Here is an 18,143-nt window from a genome sequence, read left to right on the forward strand (position 1 = left end):
GTCCGTCTCGGCCTCCTTCTCTCCTCCCGTCCGTCTCGGCCTCCTTCTCTCCTCCCGTCCGTCTCGGCCTCCTTCTCTCCTCCCGTCCGTCTCGGCCTCCTTCTCTCCTCCCGTCCGTCTCGGCCTCCTTCTCTCCTCCCGTCCGTCTCGGCCTCCTTCTCTCCTCCCGTCCGTCTCGGCCTCCTTCTCTCCTCCCGTCCGTCTCGGCCTCCTTCTCTCCTCCCGTCCGTCTCGGCCTCCTTCTCTCCTCCCGTCCGTCTCGGCCTCCTTCTCTCCTCCCGTCCGTCTCGGCCTCCTTCTCTCCTCCCGTCCGTCTCGGCCTCCTTCTCTCCTCCCGTCCGTCTCGGCCTCCTTCTCTCCTCCCGTCCGTCTCGGCCTCCTTCTCTCCTCCCGTCCGTCTCGGCCTTCTTCTCTCCTCCCGTCCGTCTCGGCCTCCTTCTCTCCTTCCGTCCCTCTCGACCTCCTCCTTTCCTCTCATCCATCTTGTCTTCCTTCTTTCCCCTCCGTCCGTCTCGGTCTCCTCCTCTCCTCTCCCTTCTCGCCTCCTGTCCGTCTCGTCCTCCTGTCCGTCTCGTCCTCCTGTCCGTCTCGTCCTCCTGTCCGTCTCGTCCTCCTGTCCGTCTCGTCCTCCTGTCCGTCTCGTCCTCCTGTCCGTCTCGGCCTCCTGTCCGTCTCGGCCCTCCTTCTTTCCTCCCGTCCGTCTCTGCCCTCCTTCTTTCCTCCCGTCCGTCTCGGCCCTCCTCCTTTCCTCCCGCCCGTCTCGGCCCTCCTCCTCTCCTCCCGTTCGTCTCGGCCCTCCTCCTTTCCTCCCGTCCGTTTCGTCCTCCTTCTTTCCTCCCGTCCGTTTCGTCCTCCTTCTTTCCTCCTGCCTGTCTCGGCCTCCTCCTCTCCTACCGCCCGTCTCGGCCTCCTCCCATCCGTCTCCTCTTCTCCTGTGGACTCTGCAGCACTGGAGGGCAGAGGTAGGTGCCCGCTTCCCCATCTGCTGGGTCACCGCAGGACTGTGTGCATGGCTTGTACCATATTAACCACACGTCCGTTTGTTGCTGCGGATTGGCCTGACATTGTGTCTTTACCATCTGTCATTGGTCATGGTGATGGCTGCTGGTGTCTGTCCATGCCGCACTCATCCTCGGCATGGTGTGAGACGGTGGTTGTCATAATGTGCTGTGAGGACTGTCTGCATGCCGCCATCATTGTCACAGACGCCCCGACCTGCTGACAGCTGTGTTGTACAATGGCGCTGTCACCTGTGATGCCCGGGGCGCAGCCATACGCGGATTGTATAGATTGTACATGCCGCTTCCGCTAATCTCTGCCGTTCATGTCTATTTACTAAGAAGGTGTCTGCCTACTTAACCCTGTCCATGCCACAGACGGAAAGCATGAGGCATGGAGGCAGTCTAACACCACCCTGTGCTAGTCAGGTGGCAGCCCTGTTTCTGGACCACCCGTCTGCTGTAGATATGCCCTGACGCCTTGTGTTGAGCAGATGGGGCTGCGTTTAGTACAGCAGTATGGAGGTGGCTTTGCGTGCTGAGGAGCGTGCCCAGCTCTGCCAGCGCCGTTGGCTCACATATTCCATACATTCTGCTGATTTGGCCTCCGGAGACTCCTGGAGACATTGGGCTCTTTATGAGAATTTTCCTACAGAAGAGAGGCCTAGTGCCAGGGAATTCCAGCTCCATGCAAGTCGGGAGTACTCCCTGTGTATCTGGTGCATCAAACACCCAGGAGCAGGGATCAGAGGTGCAGTGTCTTATCACGCATCGTCAGCAAGGATGCTGCTCTGATGGGCAGTGCTGGGCGAGGTGGCAAACACATTACAGATGAAAGGTTAAACCTTGCTCCACAGTGAGGCAGAGATTGTGCCAAGTCCTCCGCCCTGCTGTTGTCCCAGCCATCCTGCTGCCAACAGCTTCTCCTCTGCCACTGGCCTGTCCTGTACTGCAGTCCCAGACCCCTCTCCTCCTCCGCAGGTCTTTCCTGTTCCGCAATTGCCCAGTCACTACTCCTCCCCGCTGGTCTCTCCTGTGCTGCAGTTGCCCAGTCACTTCTCCTCCCCGCTGGTCTCTCCTGTGTCGTAGTTGCCCAGTCACTTCCTTCCCGCTGGTCTCCTGTACTGCAGTTGCCCAGTAACTTCTCCCCGCCGGTCTCTCCTGTGCTTCAGTTGCCCGCTCACTTCTCTCTGCTGGTCTCTCCTGTGCCGCAGTTAGGCTACGTTCAGATTTGCGTTGTGCGCCGCTGCGTCGGCGACGCAACGCACAACGCAAATAAAAACGCACCAAAACGCATGCAAAAACGCTGCGTTTTGCAACGCATGCGTCGTTTTTTGCCGAAATTTGGACGCAAGAAAAATGCAACTTGTTGCGTTTTCTGCGCCCGACGCTTGCGGCAAAAAAAACGCATGCGTCGCACAACGCATGTCCATGCGTCCCCCATGTTAAATATAGGGGCGCATGATGCATGCGTCGCCGCTGCGTCGCCCGACGCAAACACGCAAAATGCTAATGTGAACGTAGCCTAACTCGATCACTTCTCCTCCCTGCTGGTCTCCTCTCTTGCAGCTGCCCGGTCACTTCCCCTCCCCGCTGGTCTCTTCTGTGCCACAGTTGCCCGGCCACTTCTCTCCGCCGGTCTCTCCTGTGCTTCAGTTGCCCGCTCACTTCTCTCTGCTGTTCTCTCCTGTGCCGCAGTTGCTCAATCACTTCTCCCTGCTGGTCTCTCCTGTCTTGCAGTTACCCGGTCACTTCCCCTCCCCGCTGGTCTCTTCTGTGCCACAGTTGCCCGGCCACTTCTCCTCCCCGCTGGCCTCTTCTGTGCCGCAGTTGCCCGGTCACTTCTCCTTGCTGGCCTCTCCTGTGCTGCAGTTGCCTGGTCAGTTCTCCACACTGGTCTCTCCTGTGCCGCAGTTGCCCAGTCACTTCTCCTTGCTGGCCACTCCCATGCTGCAGTTGCCTGGTCGCTTCTCCTCCCCGCTGGTCTCTCCTGTGCCGCAGTTGCCGGGTTACTTCTCAAAGCTGGTTTCTCCTGGTCCGCAGTTGCCCTGTCACTTCTCCTCCCCGCTGGTCTCTCCTGTGCTGCAGTTGCCTGGTCACTTCTCCTCCCCACTGGTCTCTCCTGTGCTGCAGTGCCCGGTCATTTTTCCTCCCCGCTGGTCTCTCCTGTGTCGCAGTTGCCCGGTCACTCACTTCTCCTCCCCACTGGTCTCTCCTGTGCCGGAGTTGCCCGGTCACTTCTCCTCCCCGCTGGTCTCTCCTGTGCTGCAGTTGCCCAGTCACTTCTCCCTGCTGGCCTCTCCTGTGCAGTTGACCTGTCGCTTCTCCCTGCTGGTCTCCTGTGCCGCAGTTGCCCAGTCACTTCTATTCCCTACTGATCTCTCCTGTCCTACAGTTGCCCGGTAACTTCTCGTCGCTGGTCTCTCCTGTGCCGCAGTTGCCCAGTCACTTTTCCTCCCCGCTGGTCTCTTCTGTACTGCAGTTGCCCAGTCACTTCTCCCCGCTGGCCTCTCCTGTGCAGTTGCCTGTTCGCTTCTCCTCCCTGCTGGTCTCTCCTGTGCCGCAGTTGCCCAGTCACTTCTCCTCCCTGCTGGTCTCTCCTGTCCTGCAGTTGCCCAGTAACTTCTCCCCGCTGGTCTCTCCTGTGCCGCAGTTGCCCGGTCACTTCTCCCTGCTGGTCTCTCCTGTGCCGCAGTTGCCCGGTCACTTCTCCTCCCTGCTGGTTTCTACTGTGCCGCAGTTGCCCAGTCACTTCTCCCCGCTGGTCTCTCCTGTGCCGCAGTTGCCCGGTCACTTCTCCCTGCTGGCCTCTCCTGTGCTGCAGATGCCCGGTCACTCCTCCTCCCTGCTGGCCTCTCCTGTGCAGTTGCCCGGTCACTTCTCCCTGCTGGTCTTTCCTGTGCTGCAGTTGCCCAGTCACTTCTCCTCCCTGCTGGTCTCTCCTGTCCTGCAGTTGCCCGGTAACTTCTACCCGCTGGTCTCTCCTGTGCTGCAGTTGCCCGGTCACTTCTCCCCGCTGATCTCTCCTGTCCTGCAGTTGCCCTGTCATTTCTCCACACTGGTCTCTCCTGTGCTGCAGTTGCCCGGTCACTTCTCCTCCCGCTGGTCTCTCCTGTGCTGCAGTTGCCCGGTCACTTCTCCCTGCTGGTCTCTCCTGTGCTGCAGTTGCCCGGTAACTTCTCACTGCTGGTCTCCTGTGCCGCAGTTGCCCGGTCACTTCTCCTCCCCGCTGGTCTCTCCTGTACCGCAGTTGCCCGGTCACTTCTCCCTGCTGGCCTCTCCTGTGCTGCAGATGCCCGGTCACTCCTCCTCCCCGCCGGTCTCTCCTGTGCCGCAGTTGCCCGGCTACGTCTCCCTGCTGGTCTCTTCTTGTCCGCAGTTGCCCGGTCACTTCTCCCCACTGGTCTCTCCTGTGCTGCAGTTGCCAGGTCACTTCTCCTTCCCGCTGGTCTCTCCTGTGCCGCAGTTGCCTGGTCACTTCTCCCTGCTGGTCTCTCCTGTCCTGCAGTTGCCCTGTCATTTCTCCACACTGGTCTCTCCTGTCCTGCAGTTGCCCTGTAACTTCTCCCCGATGTTCTCTCTTGTGATGCAGTTGTCCAGTCACTTCTCCTCCCTGCTGGCCTCTACTGTGCAGTTGCCCGGTCACTTCTCCCTGCTGGTCTTTCCTGTGCTGCAGTTGCCCAGTCACTTCTCCTCCCTGCTGGTCTCTCCTGTCCTGCAGTTGCCCGGTAACTTCTACCCGCTGGTCTCTCCTGTGCCGCAGTTGCTGGTCACTTCTCCTCCCCGCTGGTCTCTCCTGTGTTGCAGTTGCCTGGTCACTCCTCCTCCCCGCTGGTCTCTCCTCTGCTGCAGTTGCCCGGTCACTTTTCCTCCCTTCTGGTCTCTCCTGTGCCGTAGTTGACCGGTCACTTCTCCACAGGCCTCTCCTGTGCCGCAGTTGCCCAGCCACTTTTCCTCCCCGCTGCTCTCTCCTGTGCCGCAATTGCCCGGTCACTTCTCTGCAGGCCACTCCTGTGCCCAGTTGCCCAGCTTGGCGCTTGTTGGTCAGTAGGCTATCTCCATATTAATCCCTTTTCTCTCTTGTCTCCAGGCTCAGCGTCACGTGAATGATTTGTATGAAGACCTCCGTGATGGACACAACCTCATCTCTCTCCTGGAAGTTCTCTCGGGGGAGACACTGGTAAGTCACCACTATATCCTCAGGTTCAATGTAGACTGCAGCTTCCGCTCTCCTGGGATGTTGTGTAGACCTCTTGCATCTCTCACTACTAATGTCACTCACCCTCATCCACTGTTTTCCTGTCCCAATAGTTGGGGGTCCCACACAACTCCCCTACATAAAAGTCAGGGGCCCACACTATAGTGTGTGAACTCTACTGGTCACAGTAATAATATACCCATCACTCTGTGTGCACTCCTCATCCTCCCCGATCCCCCAGTAATAAGTGACAGGAGTCCAGGTGGGGGCGAAGTGGCCGTCTGTATGCTCTCCTCATCCTCCCCGAGTCCCTCCCTAATAAGTGACAGGAGTCCAGGTGGGGGTGATGCGGTCGTCTGTATGCACTCCTTATCCTTCTCGAGATCCCCGGTAATAAGTGTCAGGAGTCCAGGTGGGGGTGATGCTGTCGTCTGTATGCACTCCTTATCCTTCTCGAGATCTCCGGTAATAAGTGACAGGAGTCCAGGTGGGGGTGATGCGGTCCTCTGTATGCACTCCTTATCCTCCCTGAGACCCCTGGTAATAAGTGACAGGAGTCTAGGTGGGGGTGATGCGGTCCTCTGTATGCACTCCTTATCCTCCCCGAGACCCCCGGTAATAAGTGACAAGAGTCCAGGTGGGGGTGATACAGTCATCTGTATGCACTCCTTATCCTTTCTCAAGACACCCGGTAATAAGGGACAGGAGTCCAGGTGAGGGTGATGCGGTCATCTGTATGCACTCCGCATCCTTCTCGAGACCTCCGGTAATAAGTGACAGGAGTCCAGGCGGGGGTCGGTGCGGTCCTCTGTATGCACTCCTTATCCTTCGACTTCCCCAGTAATAAGTGACAGGAGTCCAGGCGGGGGTCGGTGCTGTCCTCTGTATGCACTCCTTCTCGAGTTCCCCAGTAATAAGTGACAGGAGACCAGGTGGGGGTCGGTGCGGTCCTCTGTATGCACTCTTTATCCTTCTCCAGTTCCCCGGTAATAAGTTACAGGAGTCCAGGCGGGGTCGGTGCGGTCCTCTGTATGCACTCCTTATCCTCCCCGAGACCCCCGGTAATAAGTTACAGTAGTCCAGGCGGGGCTCGGTGCGGTCCTCTGTATGCACTCCTTATCCTCCCCGAGACCCTCGATAATAAGTTACAGTAGTCCAGGCGGGGTCGGTGCGGTCCTCTGTATGCACTCCTTATCCTTCTCAAGTTCCCCGGTTATAAGTGACAGTAGTCCAGGTGGGGTCGGTGTGGTCCTCTGTATGCACTCCTCATCCTTCTCGAGTTCCCCGGTTATAAGTGACAGTAGTCCAGGTGGGGTCGGTGTGGTCCTCTGTATGCACTCCTCATCCTTCTCGAGTTCCCCGGTTATAAGTGACAGTAGTCCAGGTGGGGTCGGTGCGGTCCTCTGTACGCACTCCTCATCCTTCTCGAGTTCCCCGGTAATAAGTGACAGGAGTCCAGGTGGGGTCGGTGCGGTCCTCTGTTTGCACTCCTTATCCTTCCCGAGACCCTCGGCTGTGGTGGCGGCGTTCCTCAGCCCACTCCTTCAGCTGTGGGTGGGCTCCTCCTTTAACCTATTAACACTTCTGCTGGGATAACCCCTTCGCTCTCTCTCCCCCTTGTGTCTCCTGTTTGCTGGACCCTGACCTCTGCCCTCTTCCCTTTGCTCCCTTCTTGCACTGCTGTTGCTGGGTAGCCGAGGGAGCGGGACGTTATCAGGAACCTGCGGCTGGTGAGTGCCGGAGGGCGCCATGTTTGCACCTACATGATGTTCTAGTCGCATGCTGGCCTGCCATTGGCTGAGAGCGGACGTGATGTCATCCCTGCCCGGGCAGCGCCATCCATTGTGCCCGCTGATGATGGCGCAGGGAGTCGAGCAGGACATGGAGCTGTCCATCCCCCACACAAGTAATGACTGCCCCCTCCCCCATGTAGCACTGCTCGTGGTGCGTGGCCCCGCACGGCTCGGGATGACACCACACACTATAGTCAGCCAATCAGATTAGACTAACGCTAACATGATTGGTGATTGTGGAGATAAGGGAATTTGCTCGGGTTCCCTCTTATAAGGCAAGCTATAGCGCTTACCGAATAATCTGCAGAGGTAACCCGGATACATGGAGTGTGCCGACTGATCGACTCCGCAGCTGCCTGTGTCGCGGCTGTGTGATAGTCACATGCATGGAGAGCCTGAGACACAGGCTGTAACGCAGCCGCGACACAGGCAGCTGCGGTGCCGATCAGCCGGCGCGCTCCATGTATCCGGGTTCTCTCTGCAGGTTATTCTGTAAGCGCTATAGCTTGCCTTATAAGAGGGAACCCGAGCAAATTCCTTCATCTCTAGTGATTTGTTACTGGAATTGATTGGCTGAAGATGCATGGCTCCGCCCCCTCCCGTGTGACTGCGCCGCGGGTCCATGCCTGATATCGGTGGCTCGGTGAGCGTGGGATAATCTGTGCAGCCATATTGGATAGTGTGATGGCGTCTCACCTGGACGGCCACCTCTGCCATGTCTGGACAGGCTCCCGAGCTCTCTGCGGCCGGCGCCCCGGGTCAGGGGTGACGATGTGTGAGGAGGGCGCTGTGATCGGCTGCTGAGGGCTCCATGTGACGCACCGCGTCCTCCTCACAATCCGTCTTTGAAGGTCTTTCCTCTACAGGAAGCGCACGCTCACAGGGCGGACATCCATGGGATTTCCTGAATGTCCCTTTATGGCGGACGTCTGCGCTTCAGGAATGTGACTGACGCCTCTGTGTGCACCTGATGGGTGAAACATCACAGCTCTGGGATCAGGATGGCAGCACTACAGTCACTGCACTAGGATCAATGTGGCGGCACTATAGTCACTGCACCAGGGTCAGGATGGCGGGTCTGTAGTCACTGCGTTAGGGTCAAGATGGCAGCACTGTGGTCGCTGCACTAGGATTAGGATGGTGGAACTATAGTCATTGCACTAGGATCAGTATGGCGGCACTGTAGTCACTGCACTAGGGTCAGGATGGCGGCACTATAGTCACTGCAACAGGGTCAGGATGGCGGCACTATAGTCACTGCACCAGGGTCAGGATGGCGGCACTATAGTCACTGCAACAGGGTCAGGATGGCGGCACTATAGTCACTGCACCAGGGTCAGGATGGCGGCACTATAGTCACTGCAACAGGGTCAGGATGGCGGCACTATAGTCACTGCACCAGTGTCAGGATGGCGGCACTATAGTCACTGCACCAGGGTCAGGATGGCGGCACTATAGTCACTGCACTAGGATCAGTATAGCAGCACTATAGTCACTGCACCAGGGTCAGGATGGAGACACTGTAGTCACTGCACCAGGGTCAGGATGGCGGATCTGTAGTCACTGCGTTAGGGTCAAGATGGCGGCACTATAGTCACTGCACCAGGGTCAGGATGGAGACACTATAGTCACTGCACTAGGATTAGGATGGAGGCACTATAGTCACTGCACTAGGATCAGTGTGGCGGCACTATAGTCACTGCACCAGGGTCAGGATGGCGGCACTATAGTCACTGCACCAGGGTCAGGATGGCGGCTCTGTAGCCACTGCACCAGGTTCAGGATGACAGCACTGTGGTCACTGCACTAGGATTAGGATGGCGGAACTATAGTCATTGCACTAGGATCAGTATGGAGGCACTATAGTCACTGCACCAGGGTCAGGATGGCGGCACTATAGTCACTGCACCAGGGTCAGAATGGAGGCACGGTAGTCACTGCACCAGGGTCAGGATGGCAGCACTCTGGTCACTGCACCAGGGTCAGTATGGCGGCAATGTAGTCACTGCACTAGGATCGGGATGGCGGCACTATAGTCACTGCACTAGGATCAGGATGGTGGCTCTGTAGTCACTGCACCAGGGTCAGGATGGCGACACTATAGTCACTGCACCAGGGTCAGGATGGCGGCACTATAGTCCCTGCACTAGGATCGGGATGGCGGCACTATATTCACTGCACCAGGGTCAGGTTGGCGGCACTGTAGTCCCTGCACTAGGATCGGGATGGCGGCACTATAGTCACTGCACCAGGGTCAGGTTGGCGGCACTGTAGTCCCTGCACTAGGATCGGGATGGCGGCACTATAGTCACTGCACCAGGGTCAGGTTGGCGGCACTGTAGTCCCTGCACTAGGATCAGGATGGCGGCACTATAGTCACTGCACCAGGGTCAGGATGGCGGCACTATAGTCACTGCACCAGGGTCAGGATGGCGGCACTATAGTCACTGCACCAGGGTCAGGATGCCGGCACTATAGTCACTGCACTAGGATCGGGATGGCGGCACTATAGTCACTGCACCAGGGTCAGGATGGCGGCACTGTAGTCACTGCACCAGGATCGGGATGGCGGCACTATAGTCACTGCACCAGGGTCAGGATGGCGGCACTGTAGTCACTGCACCAGGGTCAGGATGGCGGCACTATAGTCACTGCACCAGCGTCAGGATGGCGGCACTATAGTCACTGCACCAGGGTCAGGATGGCGGCATATTAGTGAATGTGGTTGTGATACTCTGTAACTAATACTGAGCCCCTTAATGATAATGGACCCGGGGGTCTGCTGTTAGGTGCTTCTTCTCGGACACTCGGTGATGGTGCAGACGTGACCCGTGTCCCTGCATTCACTGTGTGTGTGGCGGCACGTGTGCGGGTACTGAGCGCAGTCCGCCATCATGGCGTTGAGTAACATGTGTCTATTATGTTTCAGCCCCGGGAGAAAGGCCGCATGCGCTTCCACAAGCTGCAGAACGTGCAGATCGCTCTGGATTTTCTGAAGCTGCGACAAGTGAGTGACCTTCCCTGCCGGACTGCCCGCCCGCTCCGCCGGACTGCCCGCCCGCCCGCTCCGCCGGACTGCCCGCCCGCCCGCTCCGCCGGACTGCCCGCCCGCCCGCTCCGCCGGACTGCCCGCCCGCTCCGCCGGACTGCCTGCCCGCTCCGCCGGACTGCCCTCCCTCCCCGCTCTGCCGGCTGCCCTCCTTCCCAGCTCCGTCGGACTGCCCTCCCTCCCCACTCCGCCGGGCTGCCCTCCTTCCCAGCTCCGTCGGACTGCCCTCCCTCCCCACTCCGCCGGACTGCCCGCTCCTCTGGACTGCACACCCCGCCGGACTGCCCGCCCTCCCCACTCATCCGGACTGCCCGCCGGCCCGCTCCTCTGGACTGCACACCCCGCCGGACTGCCCGCCCTCCCCACTCATCCGGACTGCCCGCCCTCCCCACTCATCCGGACTGCCCGCCGGCCCGCTCCTCTGGACTGCACACCCCGCCGGACTGCTCACACTCAGTTCTATCACTTTTACAGGTGAAACTGGTGAACATCCGCAACGATGACATTGCAGACGGGAACCCCAAGCTGACGCTGGGCCTGATCTGGACCATCATCCTGCACTTCCAGGTGAGATGTGACGGCGACCGCTGCTTATCTCTCCTTTAGAGCTGACTTACTGGAAAATGGTCTATTTCATCCATGTGCCCGAGGCAGCTGGCTCCACGTGCAGACCACAGGGTGTGGTCGCCAGTGACTCACCGGCCGTCATCCACACTACCAGGCGGCAGCATTTCCTGCCTGAGGCCGGTGCCAGCTGCAGAATAGCCGTCCGATGACTGAGCCTCCATCTGCACCATGTGAGCTGGAGAATGGATAGTGACCCCCGTGCCGTGTCACCGGTCCATGTGATCAGGACGCATCGTGCTGTGTCACCGGTCCATGTGATTAGGACGCATCGTGCTGTGTCACCGGTCCATGTGATCAGGCCGCGTCGTGCCGTGTCACCGGTCCATATGATCAGGACGCGTCGTGCCGTGTCACCGGTCCATGTGATCAGGCCGCGTCGTGCCGTGTCACCGGTCCATGTGATCAGGCCGCGTCGTGCCGTGTCACCGGTCCATGTGATCAGGACGCGTCGTGCCGTGTCACCGGTCCATGTGATCAGGACGCGTCGTGCCGTGTGACCGGTCCATGCGATTAGGACGCGTTGTGCCGTGTCACCGGTCCATGCGATTAGGGCGCATCGTGCCGTGTCACCAGTCCATGTGATCAGGACGCGTCGTGCCGTGTCACCGGTCCATGTGATCAGGACGCGTCGTGCCGTATCACCGGTCCATGTGATTAGGACGCGTCGTGCCGTGTCACCGGTCCATGTGATCAGGCCGCGTCGTGCCATGTCACCGGTCCATGTGATCAGGACGCATCGTGCCGTGTCACCGGTCCATGTGATCAGGCCGCGTCGTGCCGTGTCACCGGTCCATGTGATCAGGACGCGTCGTGCCGTGTGACCGGTCCATGCGAATAGGACGCGTCGTGCCGTGTGACCGGTCCATGCGATTAGGACGCGTCGTGCCGTGTGACCGGTCCATGCGATTAGGACGCGTTGTGCCGTGTCACCGGTCCATGTGATTAGGGCGCATCGTTCCGTGTCATCGGTCCATGTGATTAGGGCGCATCATGCCGTGTCACCGGTCCATGTGATTAGGGCGCATCGTGCCGTGTCACAGATCCATGTGATCAGGGTGCATCGTGGACCACGTGCCGTATCACCAGGTCATGTGATCAGGGTGCGTCGTGGACCATGTGCCGTATCACCAGGTCATGTGATCAGGGGGCGTCGTGGACCACGTGCCGTATCACCAGGTCATGTGATCAGGGGGCGTCGTGGACCATGTGCCGTATCACCAGGTCATGTGATCTGGGTGCGTCATGGACCACGTGCCGTATCACCAGGTCATGTGATCAGGGTGCGTCGTGGCCCACGTGCCGTATCACCAGGTCATGTGATCAGGGTGCGTCGTGGCCCACGTGCTGTATCACCAGGTCATGTGATCAGGGTGCGTCGTGGCCCACGTGCCGTATCACCAGGTCATGTGATCAGGGGGCGTCGTGGACCACGTGCCGTATCACCAGGTCATGTGATCAGGGGGCGTCGTGGACCATGTGCCGTATCACCAGGTCATGTGATCAGGGGGCGTCGTGGACCACGTGCCGTATCACCAGGTCATGTGATCAGGGGGCGTCGTGGCCCACGTGCCGTATCACCAGGTCATGTGATCAGGGGGCGTCGTGGCCCACGTGCCGTATCACCAGGTCATGTGATCAGGGGGCGTCGTGGCCCACGTGCCGTATCACCAGGTCATGTGATCAGGGTGCGTCGTGGCCCACGTGCCGTATCACCAGGTCATGTGATCAGGGGGCGTCGTGGACCACGTGCCGTATCACCAGGTCATGTGATCAGGGGGCGTCGTGGACCATATGCCGTATCACCAGGTCATGTGATCAGGGGGCGTCGTGGCCCACGTGCCATATCACCAGGTCATGTGATCAGGGGGCGTCGTGGACCACGTGCCGTATCACCAGGTCATGTGATCTGGGTGCGTCGTGGACCACGTGCCGTATCACCAGGTCATGTGATCAGGGTGCGTCGTGGCCCACGTGCCGTATCACCAGGTCATGTGATCAGGGTGCGTCGTGGCCCACGTGCCGTATCACCAGGTCATGTGATCAGGGCGCGTCATGGACCACGTGCCGTATCACCAGGTCATGTGATCAGGGGGCGTCGTGGACCATATGCCGTATCACCAGGTCATGTGATCTGGGTGCGTCATGGACCACGTGCCGTATCACCAGGTCATGTGATCAGGGGGCGTCGTGGACCATGTGCCGTATCACCAGGTCATGTGATCTGGGTGCGTCATGGACCACGTGCCGTATCACCAGGTCATGTGATCAGGGGGCGTCGTGGACCATATGCCGTATCACCAGGTCATGTGATCAGGGGGCGTCGTGGCCCACGTGCCATATCACCAGGTCATGTGATCAGGGGGCGTCGTGGACCATGTGCCGTATCACCAGGTCATGTGATCTGGGTGCGTCGTGGACCACGTGCCGTATCACCAGGTCATGTGATCAGGGTGCGTCGTGGCCCACGTGCCGTATCACCAGGTCATGTGATCAGGGTGCGTCGTGGCCCACGTGCCGTATCACCAGGTCATGTGATCAGGGCGCGTCATGGACCACGTGCTGCAGTTTTGTATCATGTCTGCCTGAATGTTCGTGTACTAAGCAGCGCCATCTGCAGGTGAAATGTGAAACTGTGGGATGCAGCCTGCAGCTCCGATGGGAGCCACAATTCCCAGCATGCTCTGGAAGCTGCGGACTGCGGTGGTGTGCTGCGACTTGTGGTCTTGCTGCAGAGCAGTAGGACGCTGGTCTGTGCTGCGGTTTCCATCGCTCGCCGCTGTTTTCAGTAAGTGATCTGTGGTCCCTGCTGGTTGCACACTTCTGCGTAGAGGCACTGTGGATGCTGGGAGGAGTAGTGCATGCTGGGAATGTCTCGCAGTGCATGCTGGGAATGTCTTACGCTCTCCTGTCCTTGCAGATCTCGGACATCCAGGTGAGCGGACAGTCGGAGGACATGACGGCCAAAGAGAAGCTGCTCCTGTGGTCGCAGCGGATGACGGAGGGCTACCAGGGGCTGCGCTGCGACAACTTCACCGGCAGCTGGAGGGACGGCCGACTGTTCAACGCCATCATCCACCGGCACAAGTAAGAGGGGCAGCGCTCAGGGCGGGGCTCCACAGGCGCCTCCTCTCATTGGCTGTCGTCAGATACAGCCCCGCCCCCTCCATGGCGAGGAATTTCACACCTGGGGCGACTGTCGCACGCAGAACACATTCCTCTCCTGTTATTGGGGAGGCGAGTCCGAACCCGAAGCCTGAATGTCATCCTGAACGGGGCGATCCGGGTGTGTCCACCCCGCCGGGTGAGACGTGCTGCGGAGGGTGAGACGTGCTGCGGAGGGTGAGACGTGCTGCGGAGGGTGAGGCGTGCTGCGGAGGGTGAGGCGTGCTGCGGAGGGTGAGGCGTGCTGCGGAGGGTGAGGCGTGCTGCGGAGGGTGAGGCGTGCTGCGGAGGGTGAGGCGTGCTGCGGAGGGTGAGGCGTGCTGCGGAGGGTGAGGCGTGCTGCGGAGGGTGAGACATGCTGTGCCTACAGAGCATCTCCCCCACCCAGAGAGCAAGACATTGTCTGCAGAGCGTCTCACATATTGTAAAAATGAACAGTCTGCAGGCTATCTGTCCAGAACTGCATAGTACTGTCTGGCAGCAGCACATCTCGCCCTCGGTTCTATCTGGCAGCAGCACATCTCGCCCTCGGTTCTATCTGGCTGCAGCACATCTCGCCCTCAGTACTCACTGGCTGCAGCACATCTTGCCCTCGGTTCGGTCTGGCAGCAGCACATCTCGCCCTCGGTTCGGTCCGACAGCAGCACATCTCGCCCTCGGTTCGGTCCGGCTGCAGCACATCTCGCCCTCGGTTCGGTCCGACAGCAGCACATCTCGCCCTCGGTTCGGTCTGGCTGCAGCACATCTCGCCCTCGGTTCGGTCCGACAGCAGCACATCTCGCCCTCGGTTCGGTCCGGCTGCAGCACATCTCGCCCTCGGTTCGGTCCGACAGCAGCACATCTCGCCCTCGGTTCGGTCTGGCTGCAGCACATTGCGCCCTCGGTTCGGTCCGGCAGCAGCACATCTCGCCCTCGGTGCAGTCTGGCTGCAGCACATCTCGCCCTCGGTGCAGTCTGGCTGCAGCACATCTCGCCCTCGTTTCGGTCTGGCTGCAGCACATCTCGCTCTCGGTTCGGTCTGGCTGCAGCACATCTCACCACCGGTACTGTCTGACTGCAGAGCATCGCGCCATGTAATAAAGCCAGGCTTTGTATTATTAGTCTCCTGCTGGAACAAGATTTAATTCATCAGCCAAAAACAATGCGCGTCCCCAAACAATGCGAGCAGGTCTGATCCTGCGCTCTCCTCCCCTGTACCCACCCAGTCTAGAGCCGGAGGAGAGCACCGGAGCTGGGAGACAGACCCCCACTGTCCGGACCCTGCGGGACCTGACCTGCCGCGGGACAGACCCCCACTGTCCGGACACTGCGGGACCAGACCGGCCGCGGGGCAGACCCCCACTGTCTGGACACTGCGGGACCAGACCGGCTGCGGGGCAGACCCCCACTGTCCGGACACTGCGGGACCAGACCGGCCGCGGGGCAGACCCCCACTGTCCGGACACTGCGGGACCAGACCGGCCGCGGGGCAGACCCCCACTGTCCGGACACTGCGGGACCAGACCGGCTGCGGGGCAGACCCCCACTGTCCGGACACTGCGGGACCAGACCGGCCGCGGGGCAGACCCCCACTGTCTGGACCCTGCGGGACCAGGCCGGCCGCGGGGCAGACCCCCACTGTCCGGACACTGTGGGCCCAGACCGGCCGCGGGGCAGACCCCCACTGTCTGGACACTGCAGAACCAGGCCGGCCGCGTGGCAGACCCCCACTGTCCTGACACTGCGGGACCAGGCCGGCCGCGGGGCAGACCCCCACTGTCTGGACACTGTGGGCCCAGACCGGCCGCGGGGCAGACCCCCACTGTCCGGACACTGCGGGACCAGACCGGCCGCGGGGCAGACCCCCACTGTCTGGACACTGCGGGACCAGACCGGCTGCGGGGCAGACCCCCACTGTCCGGACACTGCGGGACCAGACCGGCCGCGGGGCAGACCCCCACTGTCTGGACCCTGCGGGACCAGGCCGGCCGCGGGGCAGACCCCCACTGTCCGGACACTGTGGGCCCAGACCGGCTGCGGGGAGGGATCCAGGAGGGATCCCGGAGCTCCACACTGGGATCAGGAGGGATCGTGTAGCTCCACACTGGGATCAGGAGGGATCCCAGAGCTCAGCACCACACTGGGATCACGGAGCTCCACGCTGGGATCAGGAGGGATCCCGGAGCTCCACACTGGGATCAGGAGGGATCGTGTAGCTCCACACTGGGATCAGGAGGGATCCCGGAGCTCAGCACCACACTGGGATCACGGAGCTCCACGCTGGGATCAGGAGGGATCCCGGAGCTCCACGCTGGGATTAGGAGGGATCCTGGAGCTCCTCTGGGGCAGCCGGGCCAGGCACTCTGGTAGTACCTTCCCTATATCGTTTCCCAGCCCTTGGATGAACTTGATGGACATTCCTCTTTTTTCACTGATATTAATCACGTAGCTGTATCACTGCCCATCATCTCGCGTCTTGGTGTGTGACCGCTCCCATCTGATGGTAGGACGGTGCATGAGAATTTCTGAGCTCAGGTGGAGACACACACAGCCTTTTATTTAGTAGCCAGAGGCCACATTTTCCAGCATCTTCCTCCCTCGCATTCTCCGTCTATTATTTTTTTTAATCCCTGTGACATGTAATAGCACGGGGGAGCCGGCACGCCCTGATCCTGAGCTGCGTCTCAGACATCGGATCCCAGGCACTGACGAGCGCAGCAGCACAGGATCACAGAGACATTGCTGCGGATGTCTGACATGAGGATCTGATCTGGAGATCTTCAGCACTGGAGACATCTACTGCCCACTGAGGACGTGACTGGAGATCTCCGGCACTAGAGACATCTACTGCCCACTGAGGACGTGACCTGGAGATCTCCGGCACTGGAGACATCTACTGCCCACTGAGGACGTGACCTGGAGATCTCTGGCACTGGAGACATCTACTGCCCACTGAGGACGTGACCTGGAGATCTCTGGCACTGGAGACATCTACTGCCCACTGAGGACGTGACCTGGAGATCTCCGGCACTGGAGACATCTACTGCCCACTGAGGACGTGACCTGGAGATCTCTGGCACTGGAGACATCTACTGCCCACTGAGGACGTGACTGGAGATCTCCGGCACTGGAGACATCTACTGCCCATTGTGGACGTGACCTGGAGATCTCCGGCACTGGAGACATCTACTGCCCACTGAGGACGTGACCTGGAGATCTCTGGCACTGGAGACATCTACTGCCCACTGAGGATGTGACCTGGAGATCTCCGGCACTGGAGACATCTACTGCCCATTGTGGACGTGACCTGGAGATCTCCGGCACTGGAGACATCTACTGCCCACTGAGGACGTGATCTGGAGATCTCCGGCACTGGAGACATCTACTGCCCACTGAGGACGTGACCTGGAGATCTCCGGCACTGGAGACATCTACTGCCCATTGTGGACGTGACCTGGAGATCTTCGGCACTGGAGACATCTACTGCCCACTGAGGACGTGACCTGGAGATCTCCGGCACTGGAGACATCTACTGCCCACTGAGGACGTGACCTGGAGATCTCCGGCACTGGAGACATCTACTGCCCACTGAGGACGTGACCTGGAGATCTCCGGCACTGGAGACATCTACTGCCCACTGAGGACGTGACCTGGAGATCTCTGGCACTGGAGACATCTACTGCCCACTGAGGACGTGACCTGGAGATCTCCGGCACTGGAGACATCTACTGCCCACTGAGGACCTGACCTAGAGATCTCCGGCACTGGAGACATCTACTGCCCACTGAGGACATGACCTGGAGATCTCGAGCACTGGAGACATCTACTGCCCACTGAGGACATGACCTGGAGATCTCGGGCACTGGAGACATCTACTGCCCATTGTGGATGTGACCTGGAGATCTCCGGCACTGGAGACATCTACTGCCAACTAAGGACGTGACCTGGAGATCTCCAGCACTGAAGACATCTACTGCCCACTGAGGATGTGACATGGAGATCTCTGGCACTGGAGACATCTGCTCAACGAAGACCTGACCCAGAGCTCTACAGCGCTGGAACATCTACTGCCCACCCAGGATCTGACCTGGAGATCTCTGGCACTGGAGGCATCTACTGCTCAATGAGGACCTGACCTAGAGCTCTCCGACACTGGAGACGTCTACTGTCCCGCGGGAAGGTGGCCTGTAGATCTCCAGCACTTGAGACATCTACTGCCCTTGATGACCTGACCTTGAGATCTCAAGTACTGGAGGCATCTAGTGCTCAACGAGGACCTGAGCTGCAGATCTCCAGCACTGGATACGTCTATTGCCCAACGAGGACCTGAGCTGGAC

General features: G+C 59.8%; 1 protein-coding gene across 12 annotated transcripts in view; it reads left to right on the forward strand.

The window, feature by feature from the left end:
* The window catches only part of LOC138643272 (plectin-like), a 554,763-nt gene that overhangs the window by 425,718 nt on the left and 110,902 nt on the right, over positions 1-18,143 (forward strand). For 6 of the 12 annotated variants that reach the window (XM_069732195.1, XM_069732200.1, XM_069732191.1 and 3 more), the window contains 5 exons: positions 5,089-5,178; positions 6,891-6,926; positions 9,919-9,996; positions 10,513-10,605; positions 13,583-13,749. In XM_069732195.1, the coding sequence (XP_069588296.1) occupies positions 5,089-5,178; positions 6,891-6,926; positions 9,919-9,996; positions 10,513-10,605; positions 13,583-13,749 (464 nt within the window). The remainder of the gene's footprint in view (positions 1-5,088; positions 5,179-6,890; positions 6,927-9,918; positions 9,997-10,512; positions 10,606-13,582; positions 13,750-18,143) is intronic. The other 6 variants (XM_069732204.1, XM_069732192.1, XM_069732202.1 and 3 more) reach the window with 1 other exon arrangement.

This window comes from Ranitomeya imitator, chromosome 6 (assembly GCF_032444005.1).
Source record: "Ranitomeya imitator isolate aRanImi1 chromosome 6, aRanImi1.pri, whole genome shotgun sequence".
Taxonomy (NCBI): Eukaryota; Metazoa; Chordata; class Amphibia; order Anura; family Dendrobatidae; genus Ranitomeya; species Ranitomeya imitator.